Source organism: Balaenoptera musculus, chromosome 2, assembly GCF_009873245.2.
Source record: "Balaenoptera musculus isolate JJ_BM4_2016_0621 chromosome 2, mBalMus1.pri.v3, whole genome shotgun sequence".
NCBI classification, from domain to species: domain Eukaryota; kingdom Metazoa; phylum Chordata; class Mammalia; order Artiodactyla; family Balaenopteridae; genus Balaenoptera; species Balaenoptera musculus.
In genome coordinates, this window is record NC_045786.1 from 141025676 (window position 1) to 141046176 (window position 20501).

General features: G+C 35.7%; 1 protein-coding gene across 14 annotated transcripts in view; it reads left to right on the plus strand.

Moving 5' to 3' along the window:
* Nucleotides 1-20501, plus strand: part of GPHN (gephyrin) — a 633631-nt gene that overhangs the window by 357153 nt on the left and 255977 nt on the right. For 8 of the 14 annotated variants that reach the window (XM_036843405.1, XM_036843408.1, XM_036843406.1 and 5 more), the window contains 2 exons: nucleotides 9824-9890; nucleotides 15791-16063. In XM_036843405.1, coding sequence (XP_036699300.1) covers nucleotides 9824-9890; nucleotides 15791-16063 — 340 coding nt within the window. Of the gene's footprint in view, nucleotides 1-9823; nucleotides 9891-15790; nucleotides 16064-17391; nucleotides 17500-20501 lie in introns of all 14 variants that reach the window. The other 6 variants (XM_036843402.1, XM_036843404.1, XM_036843403.1 and 3 more) reach the window with 1 other exon arrangement.

Genomic DNA, 20501 nt, shown 5'->3' on the forward strand with positions numbered 1-20501 from the left:
AGACCACACATTGCAAACTATTAATCTTTCAGACTGCAACGTCTTCCCACTGGTACTTCTTATCTCACATTACTCCTCTGAGTACAATGTGCTCTCACTAGATGAAGGACTTAATATACTCAAAAAGTACTTGGTGCTTTTTTTTTTTGTCTCTGTGCTTTTATCTTGTTTTTCCCCTCCACTTAAAACTATCCTCTTTTTCTTGCCGTTCCCCCACTTTCCTACCTGTTGAAATATTTTCCTTTATAAATTCACTCAAGAGCTATCTCTTGCATAAAGACATACTTCATACCCTCCCAAAGAAATTTATTGCTCTTATTTTGAACTCATTGTATTTTAGGATAATTTGTGTCATCACTTACTATCTTGTAGTTGTTTATATGCTTTTGTGATCTGTATTAATATTTATAAACTCCTTAAGGAATTGGGTTGCATTTATCCCATAATACTTACTGCAGGTCGTTTAATAAGTTTTGGAATATGCTAAGAATATGGTGCTTATGTTTCTCAAAATTATTAAGTAAAATAGTGTTTGTAAAAATACTTCATTAACCAAAAAGGTTTATATAAATGAAAAGTACTTTCTTCTTACAATAACTCTGGACGTTCTAGAAATGAAAAACCACATCTCAAAATTAATTTTTAAACATTCAAAGAGAACGGGGAACTAACAAAGAATTTTTGTTAAGTCTGATCTCATATTTTTGGCAAAATAAAAGGCCAAAGAGATTGAGGGGGAAAAAACAGATATAATTTCTCATGGCTCTATACTAAGGCTTTTAATTATATCATACATACACACATAACACACATACAGAAATAGTGGTCTAGGTATTATGATTATTATGTACATACAGTACTGATAGAAGTTTATACCCATAGCTTTATTAACACTGCTATTTGGGTATCAACCTAGAGCAAATGAAGTATTATTGGAGACATAACAGGCCTGGGCTTGATGACCAAAAGGTTGGAATTAAAAGTATTGACTGAATTTTAATTTGTCACTAACCTTGTGGTGGAGGGAGTTAATAAAACTTGGAACATTCTTGGAAACATCCTTGGAAAATAGTTATATTCTTGGACAATATATTCCATGTTTTGTAATATTTGATAAATTAAAAATGTAGATAGACCCAACATCATTCTAAGTAAGGATAAATTTATGACCACTATACTTAGAAAAAGAAATGACATAAGTACAGTTAGAATGAACTTGCTTCATAAAATTACAAAGATCCCAGAGGCATGTATCAATCTGTACCTAAAAGACAAAACCTCAAAAAAAGACCTTAATGAAACAGACATAAATGGTTTACCTGAAAAAAAGTTCAAAATAATGGTCATAAACGTGCTCACCAACGTCAGGAGAACAATGCATGTACAAAGTAAGAATTTCAACAAAGAGAGAATATAAGAAAGTACCAAACAGAAGTCACAAACCTGAAGAGTACAATAACTGAACTGAAAATTTCAATACAAGGGTTCAACAGCACTAGATAATGCAGAAGCAGGGATTGAGGAACTTGAAGATGGGGCAATAGAACTCATCCAGAAAGAGGAACAGAAAGAAAAAGAGTGAAGATAGCTTACAGGACTTACAGGACAACATCAAGCAGAATAATATTAACATTTCTAAGAATCCCAGAGAGAAAAGAGGAGGGGACAGAAGCCTATTTAAAGGAATAATTAATGGCTGAAAATGTCCCTAACATGGGAAACAGACATCCAGATCCAGGAAGCCCAGAGAGTTTCAGTAAACATGAATCCAAAGAGACCCACCCACACAAAGACATATTGCAATTACATTGTCAAAAATTATAAAGACAAGGAGGGAATCTTAAAAGCAAGAATGAAAAACAACTTTTTATATATAAGGAAACTTCCATAATACCTTCAGTAGATTCTTTAGCAGAAACTTTGCAGGCCAGAAGGGAGTGACATGATGTATTTAAAGTGCTGAAGTGAAAAAATTGTCTACCAAGAATACTTGACCCAAGAAAGTTGTCCTTCAGGGTTAAAGGAAAGGTGAAGAATTTCGAGTCACGCAAAAGCTAAAAGAATTCAGCACCACTAGATTGGCCTTACAAGAAAAGTTAAAGGGACTTCTTTAAGCTGAAATGAAAGAGTGCTAACAGGAAAGCATATGAAAATATAAACCTCACTAGTAAAGGTAAATACATAGTTCAATTTAGAATAATCTACTCTTGTAATGGCGGTGGATTGACCACTTATCTAGTGTGAAGGGTTAAAGTAGTAAAAGTAACTATAACTACAATAATTTGTTTAGTGAATACTCAAAAAGATGCAGACTGCAACATCAAAAGCATTAAACATAGTGGGAAGAGTAAAAATGTAGAGCTTTAGAATGTGTTTGAACTTAAGTTGTTATCAGCTTAAAATAGACATAAATAAAAGTTATCAGCTTAAAATAGACTTATAAATAAAAGATGTTTTACATAAGCTTAATGGTAACCACATAGCAAAAACCTGTGGTAGATACACAAAAGATAAATAAAAAGGAATCTAAGCATACTACTAGCAAAAAAAGCATCAAATCACAAAGGAGGGGAGCAAGAGAAGAAGAAAGTAACAAAGGAATTATGAAACAGCAGAAAATAGTTAACAAAATGGCAATAAGTCCATACTTATCAATAATTACTTTAAATGTAAATGAATAAATTCTCCAATCAAAATATACAGTAGCTGAATGAATTTTTTTTAAAAAAAGCACCCCACTATATGCTGCCTGACTAACTTCTCACATAGGATACATACACATTGAAAGTAAAAGGATGGAAAAAGATATTCCATGCAAATAAAAAACAAAAGAAAGCTGGGATAGCTATAATTGTATGAGAAAAAATAAACTTAAACAAAAGACTGTATAAGAGACAAAGAAGGTCACTGTATAATAATAAAGGGATCAATCCAACCAGAGGATATAATGTTTGTAAATATTTGCACACCCAACATAGGAGCACCTATGAATATAAAGTATATAAAGCAAGTATTAACATACCTTAAGGGAGAAATAGACAGCAAATACAATAATTGGAGATTTCAGTTCTCCGCTTTCATCAATAGATAAATCATCCAGACAGAAAATCAGTAAGGAAACATTGGACTTAAATGACACTTTAGATCAGATGGAAAGCAACAGAATACTCATTCTTCTCAAATGCACATAGAACATTCTCCAGAATAGATCACATGTTAAGCCACAATACAAATCTTGAAATTTAAGATTAAAATCATATCAATCATCTTTTCTGACTACAGTAGTATGAAACTAGAAATCAATTACAAGAAGAAAATTGGAAATTCCACAAATATATGGAGATTCAACAACATGCTACTAAACAACCAGTGGGTCAAAGGAGAAATCAAAAGAGAAATCAAAAAATATCTTGAGACACATGGAAATGGAAATACAACATACCAAAACTTATAAGATGCAGCAAAAGCAGTTCTAAGAGGGAAGTTCAGAGCAATCAATGCCTACATTAAGAAAGAAGAAAGAGCTTAAAGAAACAACCTAACGTTACACTCCAAAGAATTTTAAAAAAATAAAACAGAACTAAGCCTGCAGTGGAAGGAAGGAAATAACAAAGACCAGAGTAAAAAAAAAAAAATGAAATAGGGACTTCCCTGGTGGCACAGTGGTTAAGAATCTGCCTGCCAATGCAGGGGACACAGGTTTGATCCCTGGTCCAAGAGGATCCCACACCCCGTGGAGCAAGTAAGCCCATGCACCACAACTACTGAGCCTGTACCCTAGAGCCCGCGAGCCACAACTGCTGAGCCCACTCACCGCAACTACTGAGCCTGCGTGCCTAGGGCCTGTGCTCTGCAACAAGAGAAGCCACTGCAATGAGAAGCCCGCACACCGCAATGAAGAAGAGTAGCCCCCGCTCACCGCAACTACAGAAAGCCCGCGCACAGCAACGAAGACCCAATACAGCCAAAAATAAATAAATAAATGTATTATTTTTCTTAAATGACATAGAGACTAAAAAGACAATAGAAATGATCAATGAAATGAAGACCTGGTTCTTTGAAAAGATAAACAAGATAGACAAGCCTTTAGCTAGACTCATCAGGAAAAAAGAGGACTCAAATAAATAAAATTAGGAATGAAAGAGGAGACGTTACAACTGATACCACAAAAATACAAAGAATCTACTGTGTACAAAGAGACTGCTATGTACAATTATACACCAACAAACTGGACAGCCTAGAAGATATGGAAAAATTCCCAACATCCACAAATCAGTGAGTATGATAGACCACAGTAACAAAATGACGGAAAAAAATCATATGATCATCTCCATAGATGCAGAAAAAAATTTTGAGAAAATTGAACATCCATTCATGATGAGAATTCTCAGCAAAGTGGGTATAGAGGGAACATACCTCAAAGTAATAAAGGCCATATGTGACAAGCCCACAGCTGTCATACTCAATGGTGAAAAACTGAAAACTTTTCCTCTAAGATCAGGAACAAGACACGGACAGCCACTCTTGCCACTTTTATCCAAGATAGTAATGGAAGTCCTAGCCAGAGCAATTAGAGAAGGAAAAGAAATAAGTCACCCAAATAAGAAAGGAAGAAGTAAAATGTCTCTCTTTGCAAATGACATGATATTATATATAGTATACTCTATGGACTTCACCAAAAAAAAAAAAAAAAAAGTTAAAACTAATAAACAAATTTAGTAAAGTTTCAGAGTACAAAATCAATATATAAAAATCAGTTACATTTCTATGCACTAATAACAAATTATCAAGAAGAGAAATTAAGAAAACAATCCCATTTACAATTGCATCAAAAAGAATAAAATACCTAGGAATAAATTTAACTAAGAAATTGAAAGACCTGTACACTGAAAACTATAAAACATTGATGAAAGAAATTGAAGAATTCACAGAGAAATGTATATATCTTTCAAACATAAAGTCAAAAAGGAAACAGTCCTTAAATGAAACAATGGACTTTGAGATATTTATACAGATCATTTCATCCAAATACAGCAGACTACATATTCTTCTTAAATGCACATGGAACATTTTCAAGAATATACCGTATGTTGGAACACAAAAGAAGTCACAGTGAATTTAAATACTGAAATCATATCAGGCATCTTTTCCACCACCATGGCATGATCAACTATCAATACAAGAAGAAAGCTGGAAAATATGTGGAGACTAAACAACATGCTACTGAACAACTATTGGGTCAATGAAGAAATCAAAAGGAGAAATCAAAAAATACCTGAACACAAATAAAATGAAAATACAACATATCAAAATCTATGGAATGTAGCAAAAGCAGTACTTAGAGGAATGTTTATAGCAATAAAGCCTACCTTAAGAAACAAGAAATATCTCAAATAAACAGTCTTAGCATTACACCTAAAGGAACTGGAGGAGGGGGGAGAACAAAGTCTAAAATCAATATAAAGAAGAAAATAAAAATCAGAGCAGAAATAAATGAAATAGAGACTAAAAAAGGCAATGGGAAAAAAGTCAATGAAACTGATTCTTTAAAGAGATAAACAAAATTGACAAACCTTTAGCTAGACTCACTAAGAAAAAAGAGAAGGTGTAGATAAATAAAATCAGAAACAAGGAAAAATTACAGCCAATATCACAGAAATACAAAGGATCATAAGAGAATACTGTGAACAGCTATGCATCAACAAATTGGACAACCTAGAAGAACTGGATCAATTCTTAGAATCACACATTCTTCCAAGACTGAATCATGTGAAATAGAAAATCTGAATAGATCAGTCACTAGTAGGGAGATGGAAACAGTAATCAAAAACCTCCTAAGAAACACATCCAGGACCAGACAACTTAATTGCTGAATTCTACGAAACATTTAAAGACTTAATACCAATTCTTCTCAAACGCTTCCAAAAACTAGAAGAGAAGGGAACACTTCATAACTCTTTTTATGAGGCCAACATTACCCTAATACCAAAACCAGACAAGAACAACACACAAAAAAGAAAATTACAGGCCAGTATGTCTGACAAACATAGATGTAAAAATTCTCAACAAAACATTAGCAAACTGAATACAGAAATATATTAAAAGGACCATACGCCATGATCAAATGAACTTTATTCCAGGGATGTAAGGATGGTTCAGTATCCACAAATCAATCAACATGATACATCACATTAACAAAAATGAAGGACAAAAATCATGATTATATCAATAGATGCCCTAAAAACAGCATATGACAAGAGTTAACACCCATTTATGATTTAAAAAAAAAAAAACTCAATAAAATGAAGGAGCATACATCAACATAATAAAAGCCATATGCGACAAACCCACAGCTAACATCATACTGAATGGTGAAAAACTGAAAACTTTTTCTCTAAGATTTGGAACAAGAGAAGGATACCCACTCTTGCCACCTTGCCACTCTTACTCAACATAGTACTGAAGTCCTAGCTAGAGCAATTTGGTAAGAAAAAGAAATCCAGATTGGAAAGGAAGAAGTAAAACTGTCACTATTTGTGGATAACATGATTTTATATATAGAAAACCCTAAAGATTCCACAGAAAAACTATTAGAAATAATAAATGAATGCAGTAAAGTTGTAGGATACAAAATCAACATACAAAAATCTGTTGCATTTCTGTACACTAAGAATGAACTAGCATAAAGAGAAATTAAGGAAACATTTCCTTTTACAATCACAACAAAAAGAATAAAATACCTTGTAGTAAATTAATCCAAAGAAGTGAAAACTATAAGACATTGTTGAAAGAAATTGAATAAGACACAAAGAAATGGAAAGATAGTCCATGCTCATGTTACAAAAATTAACATTGTTAAAATATCCACATTACCTAAAGCAACCTATGGATTCAGTGAAATCCCCATCAAAATACCAATGACATTTTTGATAGAAATAGAAAAAAAAAATCCTACAATTTGTATAGAACTGCAGAAGACCCTGGATAGCCAAAGCAATATTGAGAAAAATGATCAAAGTGGAGGTATTACACTCCCTGATTTCAAATTATACTACAAAACTATAACAATCAAAACAGCATGGTATTGGCAGAAAAACAGACATAAATCAATGGAACACAACTGAGAGCCCAGAAATAAACTCATACATATATGGACAATTAATTTACAACAAAGGAGCAAAGAACATACAATGGAGAAAGGACAGTTTCTTCAATAAATTGTGTTGGAAAAACTGGATAGCACATGCAAAAGAATGAAACTAGACCCTATCTTACACCATACACAAAAATTAACTCAAAATGGATTAAAGACTTGAATGTAAAACCAGAAACCATAAAACTCCTAGAAGAAAACGTAGGCAGTATACTTTTCACATCAGTCTTAGCAGTCTCTTTCTGGATATGTATCCTCAGTCAAAGGAAACAAAAGCAAAATTAAACAAATGGGACTACATCAAACTAAAAAACTCTACACAGCAAAAGAAACCATCAACAAAATGAAAAGAAACCCTACCAAATGGCAGAAGATATTTGCAAATCATGTATCCATAAGTGGTTAATATTCAAAATTTATAAACAACTCAACAATTTTTTTAAAATTAAAAAATGGGCAGAGGATCTGAATAGAAATTTTTCCAAAGAAGACATACAGATGGCCAACAGGCACATCAGAAGATGTTCAACATCACTAATTCAGGAAATGCAACTCAAAACCACAATGAGATATCACCTCACACCCATCCATTAGAATGGCTGTTATTGAAAACAATAACAAGTGTTGGAGAGGAGATGCAGAAAAAGGAACTCTCATACACTGTTGGTGGCAGTGTAAGTTAGTGCAGCCACTGTGGAAGACAGTATGGAGGTTCCTAAATACATTAAAAATAGAACTGTCATATGATCCAGCAATTCGACCTTTGGGTATTTATCCAAAGCAAACAGAATCCCTATCTCAAAAAGATATCTGCACCTCCATCTTTACTGCAGCGTTATTTACAATAGCCAGGACATGAAAACAAACTAAATATCCATTGATGGATAAATGGATAAAGGAAATGAGGTATATATATGCTATAGAACATTATTCAGTCATAAAAATAAGAAAATCTTGCTACTTGTGACAACATGAATGGGCTTTGAGTCCATTGTGCTAAGTGAAATAGGTCAGAGAAAGACAAATACTATATGATCTCACTTACATATGCAATCTAAAAATAATCAACTCATAGATACAGAGAACAGATTGGTGGTTGCCAGAGGCAGGGGTTGGTGAGTGGGTAAAATACGTGAACGTGGTCGAAAGGCACAAATTTCCGCATATAAATCCTGGGGATGTAATGTACAGCATGTTGATTATAGTTAATAATATTGTATAGTTGAAAGTTTCTAAGAGAGTAGATTGTAAGAGTTCTCATCACAAGAAAAAAATTGTACTGTGTGTGGTGATGGATATTAACTTATTGTGATGATCATTTCACAAAATATACACATATCAAATCATTATGTTGTATACCTAAAATTAATACAATGTTATTTGTCAGCTATATCTCAGTTAAAAAGAAAAGCATATGGAAAGTTTTAAATAGCTATGAACACTTTGTGAATAGGACAAGAAAAAAACAATAAAATAAAAGACAATTTTAGGTTATTTCAAAGGGTTAAAGTAGTTAAAGAAGAAACTCAATCAGAAGTTTTAGGAAAAGATTCTTATGTGACTTGCAATCTAAGTTGTGAAATTTTAGAAATAGACTAATCTAATCTAGTCCTTTTGTTTTCAAATGATGGAAATGATATCATTACCAGGTCAAAGTAACACAGCCAATTATTGGAAGAGCATGATTTGAACTGTCATGAAATCTAGGCCTTCAACTCTTTATTCCAGTTTTCCATGCTTTTCCACTGTTTATGTTTCTTATCTAACCACTTGGTTTAAAAGTGGCCTGAAAATTTACAGTGATCTCTGAAAGACCTTTCTACTTTAAATTGACACTGTTTATCAATGAATCAGTTAACAGCTGAGCTCTCTAAACTCTCCCCACTGCTATTGATTTATGAGAGACCTGTCTTACTTTAAAACGTATAGACTTCCTGAGAAGCAAGAGTTTAAACATCTCACTCAACTCATGAGTGCCTTATGTGTTAGACTTTTGAACATAGATATTACTATACTAGTCATTTTTTTTTAATTTATTTATTATTTATTTATTTATGTCTGTGTTGGTCTTCATTTCTGTGCGAGGGCTTTCTCTAGTTGCGGCAAGTGGGGGCCACTCTTCATCGTGGTGCGCGGGCCTCTCATTATCGCGGCCTCTCTTGTTGCGGAGCACAGGCTCCAGATGCGCAGGCTCAGCAATTGTGGCTTACGGGCCCAGTTGCTCTGTGGTATGTGGGATCTTCCCAGACCAGGGCTCGAACCCGTGTCCCCTGCATTGGCAGGCAGATTCTCAACCACTGCGCCACCAGGGAAGCCCCCGATATACTAGTCATTTTTAATATGCTATCTCATTGAATTCTTAGAACTGTAAGAAATATGAAAAAGTTGAAGTTAGAGGAAGAAGGTAATTTATTTCTTTAAAGTGGCTAATTTATTCTGATTTCATGTTCAGTGCATTTTTCAAATCCCCTGCACTAACAACCATTATTATAAAAACCTCAGCCAGAGTGAGTGCCCAATTTGTATAACAATTGGTGAATCTTTAGCTATAACAACTTAATTCCTAAAACAGTTCACATATAAAGTACAATGATTGATCTTTGTTGTTGAATGTATTTAAACCAACTATCATTCTAATTTAGTATTCATCAGGTTTCTCTTTCCTTCCAGGCCTGTATGTGGAATCAGAGGGAAAACTCTTATAATTAACTTGCCAGGTAGCAAGAAAGGATCTCAGGTAAGCTATCTTGAGATTTATATGGTTTAGTGTAAGAAATTTTGGCCACTGTGAGAGCCAAACAAAAAGTTGGAGCACTCCACAAGACTACCCTCACTTCTGACACCAATTGCAGTTCAATGCCTTCCCAAAACCACCCTCAGTTTCAGTAATTCACAAGATGGATTCAGAGAACTCATTGAAAGGTGGTATACTCATGGTTATGGTTTACTACAGGGAAAGGATACAATTTAAAATCAACCAAGGGAAGGAGTGCATAAGACAGAATAAAGGAGAGGTACCACATGGAGAGCTTCTAATATCTTCTTCCTGTGGAATCATGAACACATTGCTCTCCGGGCATCAGTGTGTAACAACACAGGGATTGTTGCTTATCAGGGAAGCTCTAAGCCCTTAGCATCTGGAGTTTTTATTGAGGCACATCATATACTGCCCATATACCTGTAGTCTCCAACACTTTCCAAAGGCAAAATTGATACCACATTTCCCAAAGCCCCCATCATAAATCATACTGTTAGACTGTCTGGTGGCCAGAGTTTCCAGACAAACAAAGACACTCCTTTCATTTCCCAGTAACTGAGGGCAAAGGCCAGACTCTCTTTGGGTAAGGTTAGTTCTTTATTACACAAGCTACCCCCTGGCCTCTGGCCAAGGCTTTCTTACAACAAAACAATCATATTTGTATGGCTGGCCATCTATATTTAGTACAGCACTTATATTATAGACACAACATCAGTAACAGTGTGAATATGCCTAAGATTTGGAGGAGCCAGAGTGGGATAGGAATAGATTTAGAGAAACAGGTAATTCATCCTCTAAAGCCATTATACAAATTTTCATATTTTTGTACTCATTTACTAATTTTTCATCTTGATCTACTATTATTTGTACCCTATGATACATTCTCACAGAGCTATTTACCATAGAAATTAGCTCTCTTGCTCAGGCCAATCATTTCCCATTGGTATTGCATATTGAGGAGGCTTTAATTCAAATTCCCAGTATATATGACCATCAATATCAGCATATAATCTTATTAACAATGCCTGTATTATAACATATCATGGTATATTAGTAAATATAACCTGAAAAATAAGAGTCAAAAGATACTGGCACATTACTGGAGTCCTACACAGGCATTAACAGTTATCCTAGTTGTCATCATATCATATGATCAAAACATGTCCCAGAGCGATGTTCCTCAGGTTTACAGACTTGTCAGGTTCCAAAAGCAGGAGTAGTCTCAGCAACATATGGCTTTTCCCTTTCTGGCATCTGCTACAGCTGAGCCAAGAAACAATATCATCTTTGTTCTAAGCTTCTTTTGAGACACCAAGGTAATACTGGATTTCCCTTGTTGCATAACGCATTTATTCATTCCTTTACCTTCAACTGCCATTCCTCCTTCTCTCCATTTATACTCAGACATTTCCTTTGAGCATCTTTGAATGAGACCGTTGGTTTGGCCACTGGGCTGGCCCAGATTGCCATCAGTAATACTAGTTTAGCAAGTACTTCCCACTCAGTCCATTTCATTCATATAAGATAAGGTTAAGGTTACATAGGTACCGAGCTAGTAGGCAGTCTGAAACAACAGGCAATATAACTGCATTTACTGTCATACCCAATTTGGCCAGGTGGAATAAGACATAGTCTACACCATCAGGCCCTTAGGAATTCTGACATAAAGATTTAAAAGTATAGTTACAGTTTGGGCTTAAGAATCATCCCTGCTTCTGGCACCCACAGTTGCAGCCCTGGTCCTAGGAACATTGCATCAGGTAGAAAAGAAGAAAGTTGAGGTGACGTGGGGAAAAACGAAAAACGTTAATTGTAAAGAGAAAAGTATAGTTGTACAAGCATCCTTTTCCATCCCCTCTTCCCAGAAAAGTAGAGGAATCTGTCTAGAAGGAACTCTCACTTAGCCTCCCTATTGTTGAGTGTGATCACACACTAATGAAGGCTTCATGACTTTATCTCCTCATATTTTAGACAACAAATGTTTCAATTGCCCGTTTCAATTTTCTATCATACTATTGCTCTGAGGATGAAAGTGTTCCTTGGTCTGAAGAAGCGTGCCTCCATGGTCATTGGTACAATATCTTCTGTTCTGGTCCTTTTAATAGTACATTGAACATTTGCATCTACTCTGGGATAAGCAAAGCTCATACCAGAGTAAGTGTCTATACCTGGTAGGACCCATTTGTAGCCTCCAGGGACTAAAAGCATCAGTCCAACGTGACAGCTATGTGTAGGACTTTTCCCCTGTGGAATTTGCTGCATAGCCCTCTGCTTCTCTGTCTCTCTTTTTAGCAGACAAAACAGTTCTTATTGGCATTTTGTGTCTCAGAGTGTAAGAGGAATATATCTAGATTCAGCCCATCTCTGCATTGCTACAGACCTCCAGTGTCCACTCATTTCATGGACCCAGGTGGCCATGTCAAGCAAGTACACCAGGATATCTGCTCGCCATTACCAATCAACTTCCAGTTCTGGAAGGGAGTTCTTCTTGTGCGCATTAACATAATCTACTTTAATATACCCCTTACGTTCCCAGAGTGATTTCCACAGGGCCATGTCCCATACAGGTATTCCTTTAATAGACCAGTTTTCCATTGCCCATCTGCCTGACCATACCACCAGGCCATTTGGACACTTCCCGTGACTCAGTAAAAACCCAAACATAGGGGCAAACATGTAGTTCAGCCCATCGAGCTGATTTGTTTTTACCTTCTTCAATCAGAGTGGCGGCCTTCCAAACAGGATGCTGTCCCTTCACCTTGGAATTGCCATCCATAAACCAAGCAGCTCTTTGTTGATCAATAGAAAGCTGTTTATAGGGCACCGCCCAAGTGGCCCAAGTGGCCATAGGATCCAGCAGCTCCTCAGGTGGTTCCGAAGTCAGCCCTAGGTGAAAAGAGGCTGCCTGCTCGTGAGTACCTCCTTGCATTCTCCTGGTAGCATGATTCTATATGCAACATTTCCATTTTATTATGGAACTCTCCTGGGCATTGCCGTCCCCATTAGAGCTTTTCTCTGAAATTACCCAAGACCTTTTGGATATTTCAGGTTTTAGGATTATTTTGTGTCCTTTAGTCATAAGGGCAGTCTCAATTAAAGTCCAATAGCAAGTAGTAATTGTCTCTTAAATGGAAATTTTCTGGTCCAAAATCCCAGCAGTTGTTGTTGGGTGGCACTCACAAGTTTTTGCTATAAGCCCAGTCTGCACTCCACACAGGGCTTTTGTACAGCAAATTAATGAACTGTGTGGGCCCATTTAGCATGTCCAATTATATTGGTGGAAGAGTGGATTTACATGCCTGCTGTTTTACAATATGAGGTAGGGGATGAATTCTCCAGTCAGACCACAACATCCATGCCCATAATACATTCAGGTAAAGGAGATTCACCACTTCACATAAAGTTCACTTTCCAAACATTCTGATTCTTATCCAAACATTCACCTTAATCCCATCAACTATTGCATTCCTATATCTTCCCATTCTAACTGTACCCATTAGGATTTCAACAGGTTGTAGATCACAGTACATGAAGCTCCCATGTCAAGGAGTCCCAGAGAAGTCTCTTCTCTGTTTCCTGATGATTTTAGCCATTTGTGTGCATATGGCCTTGGAGTTCTAAGGCCTGGGTTGGGTCAAGGGATCCAGACCCTTTTGTCAGACCTTATATTGATTAGATTATGGGTCCATCACTTAAGGTGATTCTAGGTAAGGTTTCTTTGCTTCCTAGCTTTTTTAATTCCTCCAAACCAGGGTAAATAGAGATTTGTTTAGGACCCCTTAATGTTAGGAGACCAGCAGGGTCTCCAGTCTGTCTATTCAGCCCACAGCAGTGCTTCTTTAAGACCTCTGTTTTGTCCCCATCAATGCTCACTTTTTTCATACATTTCTTAATAACCCTTTAAATATTTCCACCCTGCTAGGACAAGTCCCTTGAATCTCTTGTTTCTTTTTCCCCATTTTCTTATGAATCAGTCCAACTTTATTTACTGTTTATTGCTTCAACATAAATTTTTCCTTGGGAAGCAGCTCTGAGGCTAACAGCTATGTGTCAGACCATTCAGAGTCCAAACTTGGCCCAGCCTCAGGATCCACCCCAACATTCTCCATTACTTTTGTTTTAGCTAGTACAGATACCATTAACCAAGAAATTGTGTGTTTACTTTGTTTTTTATCATTTTGCATTTCTTGTGCTTTGACATAACTCCTTAGGAGTTAGATCTTTCATTTTAAAACTTCGTTGCTAATTTTATCTCCAGTAACTAATTACAGTACAGCTGCAGTTCCATACTGTGGGTGACCCTGTGTTCATCTAGGCTCTAAAGATTCATTATCCCCCACCCTCTCTTCCTTCCTCTTCCCAGATCACAAGTTTCAGTGAGTCAGGGTCTTTCTATCAAATCCCACTTCTTAACACCAACTGTAAGGAGTTTTGACCAACTGCAGAAGTTAGCCAGCTACAAAGTTGGAGCACTCCATAAGACTGCTCTCATTTCTGACACCGCTTGCAATTGAGGGGATTTCTAAAATCACCCTCACTTTTAATAATTCACTAGAAGGGCTCACAGAACTCACTGAAAGCTGTTATACTTATGGGTATGTTGTATTACAGGGAAAGAATACAGGTTGAAATCAGCCAAGGAAAGAAGCACATATGGTAGAGTCTAAGAGAGGTACCAAACAGGGAACTTATGGTCATCCTCTTCCATGGAATCATGGAAGCATCACCTCCTCTTAGCCACAATATAAGACAGTATACACAGAGTATTGCTAACTATGTACATTCTCCTTTGCCTTTGGTGTTCAGAGTTTTTATTAGGACTTGATCACATATTGCCCACATGGTTGACCTAGTCAGCCACTCCCAGTTCTTTCCAGAGGCAAAACTGATACTGTGTTTCCCAAAGCCCTCATAGTAAACCACATTGTTAGACGGTTCAGTGGCCAAAGCCCCCAGGCAAACAGAGACACTCTTATCAGGCATGACATAACAAGGAACTAGAGATCACCTCCCAAAAACTGAGAGTAAAGGCAGACCTCTCTTTGATTAAAGTTAAATTCTTCACTATACAATTTTTTCCAGTAGGTTAAAAGATTAGATACCTTCCAGGTAGTCCATAAATTGTAAGATATTTCTTTACATATTAGATTTTAAGGTAAGTTACTTTAAATGTAAAAGAGAAAGACCTCTGCTCAAACATATTCCCCAAACATATCTGGCCTTATGTTCTGATTTTAAAATTCTCACCTATTTTCTTTTGGTGATACAATATAGGTAATAATGGATATATTTTGAGCATTAGCTGCCTGTCCTCCTTGCTTGGCATCCTGCAATAAATGCTGTACTTTCCTTCACCGCCCCCTAAAAAAAAAGAAACCAAGGGACTATATTGACTTTTATGCTGTACAAACTTATACCTATTTTTACATATTGTACAACGTTGTCTAGCTATACTTTATGATTGTAGTCAGAACTTTAGCTCTCTGAATAAAATAGTTCAGTACTCAATTGGTTTGTTAGTTCTAGTATCCTTCTCTAACCAGAAAGGTAAAAATTCTTACCTGCTCTCTCATAATGTATCTTTAAACCCTGAAGTTGTATAGAAATTTTACTTAAAAAAAAAAAAAAATGTACTGTGTGCTTATATAGTGTAGTTCTTCAGCTTATGGAGAATACTGTAATATATACCATGCTTACTTCATATTTTGCATTGCAAGGACAATACATTAAATATGATTCATTCTTAAGACAGATGGAGAGAAAATCACAAATAAATCCAAAATTTGTGATCCAAAATCACAAACACATTTGACTGCTGCCATTTTGTATGCCTATAAAAATGCTTTATCTTCATTTTTTTTTCTTCCTCTTGCATACAGGAATGCTTTCAGTTCATACTGCCAGCCCTACCTCATGCCATTGACCTTTTACGTGATGCCATTGTAAAAGTAAAAGAAGTGCATGATGAACTTGAAGATTTACCTTCCCCACCACCACCTCTTTCCCCTCCTCCCACAACTAGCCCCCATAAACAGACAGAAGACAAAGGGGTTCAATGTGAAGAAGAGGAAGAAGAGAAGAAAGACAGTGGTGTTGCTTCAACAGAAGATAGTTCTTCATCACATATAACTGCAGCAGCCATTGCGGCCAAGGTAAGCCTGCTGAGAGAGACCCAGAGATCTAAAGGACCCACAGGTAAATGTATTGATTTCATCTCTCTTTCCATCCCATTCTTCCATAAGTTAAATATCACTTCAGGGCATCCTTTAAAAAGAACGGGGATATTCATGACACTCCACAGCTATATTCCCTCCATTAGGTAGAGTTCTTGAAAGCATTGAAGTTTTGTTCTGAGTTCTGAGGCATTAAAAATTCTGCTGTTATCTATTGAAGTAATAACTCCAATGATAAACAATGTGACATTTAAGAACTCTTTGAAGATATCATTTTTGTGATCATAGTAAATATACAATGTTCATGTGTTCAGCACATCAAATATTCACAAATTCTTAGAGGAGCACCAAACTGAAGGTAAGATACCTAAGGTGGTTCAAGAAATTAGCTGAGGAAGATTAATAAATATTTTTTTTAAAGACAAGACTTTTCAGCAGTTAAGTAGCACTTATTTAACTATTGGACACAAATTACCCCAGTCATAAAGAGAAGAAATGGATGTAAGATATTCGTGTTTTTAATTTAATAAAGTAATAAATATTATTAAAACAGCATCAAAGTATTACAAGTTCTCTTTGAACAATTCTGGGAGTAAATATAGTACCATGAAGTACTTCAGTAAATTTAGTTATCATCTTAAAGTCACAGAACATGATTTACATTATTATCCATACCTAGTATAACCCACCTTGTACACTTTAAAATCTTCAGACAGTAGCATATCACTTCTGGGAGTAATGATTGTTCACTGAGAGTGTAAAGATTGAAAATCTAATCACTATATGAAGTAATTTTTAAAGTTTTATGGCTCATCCAGATACTTTGGCTATGAGCATAACATGAGAGGATTTTTTGACAATGTATATATTGGAAAGGATCATAGAGATCCTTTGGAAGTGCCCATTCAGACAACAAGTAAGTGGTTCTTTCACTAAAGACGGGATTATTCTGTCTCCAGATCCATTCAGTGATCCATTAAGTCCTTACTTAAGGCTAGTAAGTATTTAAGTTGTGCGTGAGGTTTGTTTTGTTTTTATGGAAATGATTGATGAAATACATTATTAAATCATCGTATGTTCTCTTTCTTTTACTCTTAATTAAAAGAGTTAAAAGTACCATCAGTTTCAATCTTAAAAAAAACTTGTACCATTTGAAATCTAAGCTAATTTTGTCATTCTTCATTTGAAAATTTTTGACATTCCATTGTTCCATTTGTTTTCACCCTTTTTCCTTTCCAGTCATTTTGCTTGTATAGTTTCATGTTTTCCTGTCACTATATTCATAGTTGTTATGTGTTGTGCATTAGAAGCATCCATTCTACACCAGTCCTGCTGTTATCATGGCACACGGTGAGCAGCCCATCCCTGGTCTCATCAGTTATTCCCATGATGCAACAGGCAGTGCAGAGGAACCGGTAAGACAAGAGGCTTTTGCATTAATGATTTTGCAGGCATACAGCTTACCTCCTATCCTTGGAGGTAGGCTATAGCATATGACGGAAGATGTGTTTTATTCTGAAAGACCTTCACTAGTGCTTTTTTGTGAAAGTGTAAGTGCCACTGAGTATCTTCCATCAAGGAATATAATAGAGTTTCTCCTGTACCTAAAGTACTCTAACATCATTAAGATTTTGTAGTATGTGGCAATGAACTTTCATCACATGACTTTCAAGAAATTCATTGCTCAGAAGTTAATTTTTTTCTTTAGTAATTTCATCACGTACCTTAAAATAAATTGCCTGGCTTAATTAAGTTAATCCCTTAAGAGGATCACATTAAGTTTTAATATCCAAACAGATTGGTCAAGATAATATTTAATTTGTATTAATCTTGCTTTTTTTCCTTATGATTTTGCATCTTTTTTTCTTTTCTTTCACTGTGTTCTCATTACAACCATTTAGAAAGTTGAGTCTTTGTACAAATTCTGATATTACTGATCTTCATATAGAAACTTTTAAGGGTCTGTATCACTTCTTTCAGTCATTGGCTGAATGATACTTTGTAAAAAGTGTCAGGCTAGGAAAGATTAAACTGATAAGTAGAGCTGAATAAGCAGTGACAATTTAAACCATGGCTGCAAAAGAAACCTCAGTCCCTGATATGAATATAAAATGAGAAGGAAAAAGAAGAAAAATAAGTAATAAGTGTAATTTTGTTTTTAATCCTTAGGAAGAAAAAACACCCAGGATTTCAGGGGGATGCAGGGAGGAAAACTAGTATCAGTCGACTCTTGGGAGCTAAACTACCAAATGATGACTTTAACGCTTATATTCAACAAGCCATGCCTGGTTGGAAACAAACTTAGCTAAGTCAAAGGCCAAGTAGAAAATGTAAATATTGATTAATAAAATTATTAATGAATTCCAGTTGACAACTGAATTCTCCAGCTATAGCTTTGCTATAAATTATAAACATTCCAAAATGTACCAAACTGTCTTTTGTATTCTCATATTATAAAGCAACCACAGCAACTACAATAATTATCCTGGTTTTCAAACTAAAATATTTGGAAGTTTCGTATTCATAACCAAGCTTTTAAGTTATCATATTCTGAGTTTCATATTATTACACTGAAAATGATTTGAATAGCTCTTCAATAGTTAGCTCCTAGTGATCTGAATACTGGTTATTGCCAAACTGATCAACTTGCTTTTTCAAGAAACAAAGAGGCTTGAGAAGTGCTTCTCATAATGGATATTTGTTAGTTGCCTCTCCAGCAGCCATTTCCCATCCCTCTTTCTAACACTACACCGCATTTCCCAGTCATATAGTTTGGGTGAGACTGACTAATCCTCCAGGGTAGGTGGCTTAGTACAATCAGCATATCCATTTCACATAACCACAGTTTTTAGTTCAAGAAACACATAACTCAGGTCAATAGGAGCAAGTGGGTCTCATCTCTTAGATTTTATTTGAATGACTAGGAACATAGACTCTCTGTTTCCTATTGAATATGAATGAGGAAATATACAACTCGAAGAATTCCTATCTTGGAACCATGAAAGTAATGCCTGCCAATAATGGAGCCAACTGTAAAGAAGCATTCCTAAGAAATGGGAGAGAAAGAGAGGTACTCGGTCCTGTCACATTTTTCAACCACTTACTCCAGCCCCTGTTGAACTATATCTGCCTCTTGACTTTTCAGTTACCTGAGCCAATACGTTACTTTGAAAAAGCTAATTAGAGACAGAGATGGGTAAACTGTTGTCTGCAACCAAAAAGCATCTTAACTAATAATTCTCAGTATGTAGTGTCTCATCAAAGAGCTGAAAAGTCTTCCTTATAATAACTGAAACATAGCAAATAGGAATCCCTGAAGTTTCATATTTGAGTGAGAAACCTGATTCAAGAGAACAGAGAGTAGGGGCCTGTGACACACAGGAGGAAAAAAGGAAAAATAAATCTTGCCCCTCTGTGATTACTAAATAAGTGTAAAGGTCTTTTCAAGGAGACTGGATCCAAAGCTGAAGAAATTACAACTATACTTTGCATAATGCTTGTATTATGCTTGCAAAACTCCAAGCATAATGAGAGGCAAGGAGGAATTTAAGACAAAAATAGCCATGGAGATACATAATAAGAAATCTTGTCTTACTGACAGAAATTAAATCTTCTGGAGAAGTCCCACATAATAATGATGGTCCCCAAGCTCCACTGGATGCAAGAAAATCTGCTGCTTGCCCTGGGAAGAAAAAGCGTTGCTGATTTCCTTTTGGGAAAGGATATGGAGAAAACAAATATGTTAGATTGATATGGCTAGTCAGGAAGAGTCTATCTTCCTAGGGCATTTATTTGGAACTTAAGAGAGAAAATGGTAAGAGTTAGCAACCTGCCACTCTTACAGATTTGCCTGGAGATAAATGATACTGTTACAGAAGACCAGAAACACATAAAGTTTTGGTCAGAAAATTGAAGAATATACATATATATATATATATGGTTTTATTGTTTCTTCCTATCCACGATGATTTTAGTATATTAAAATAATATTAATTGTCAGTCACTCTTCTAAACATTTTACATATACCAACACTTTACATACATTGTCATTTTACTTATGAGAAAATTGAAACACAAAGAGGTTAAGGACATATAACCAGCTAGAGACTAAACTGGTATTCAAGTCCAGGCAGTCTGGCTCCAGAATCATCACTCTTGACCTCTCTGCTATAGCAACTCTCAGTGCAAGAGAGAAAGAAAAAGAATGATGTTATGGGAGATGACTAGCTAGTTACAAATTCTTCTAAAGAATGAGAATTAGGATTTTTGGACCTTGGTTTGGAATACTTGAATGATAAAATGCATTGCACAACCTAAGAACTGTGAACAGTAGGCTGTATTTACTCTGGAAGTTTGCTGGTCCAAGCAACAAAGCTTTAAGCTATAAGCACAATTGGAGTCAGAAATATATTTAGAT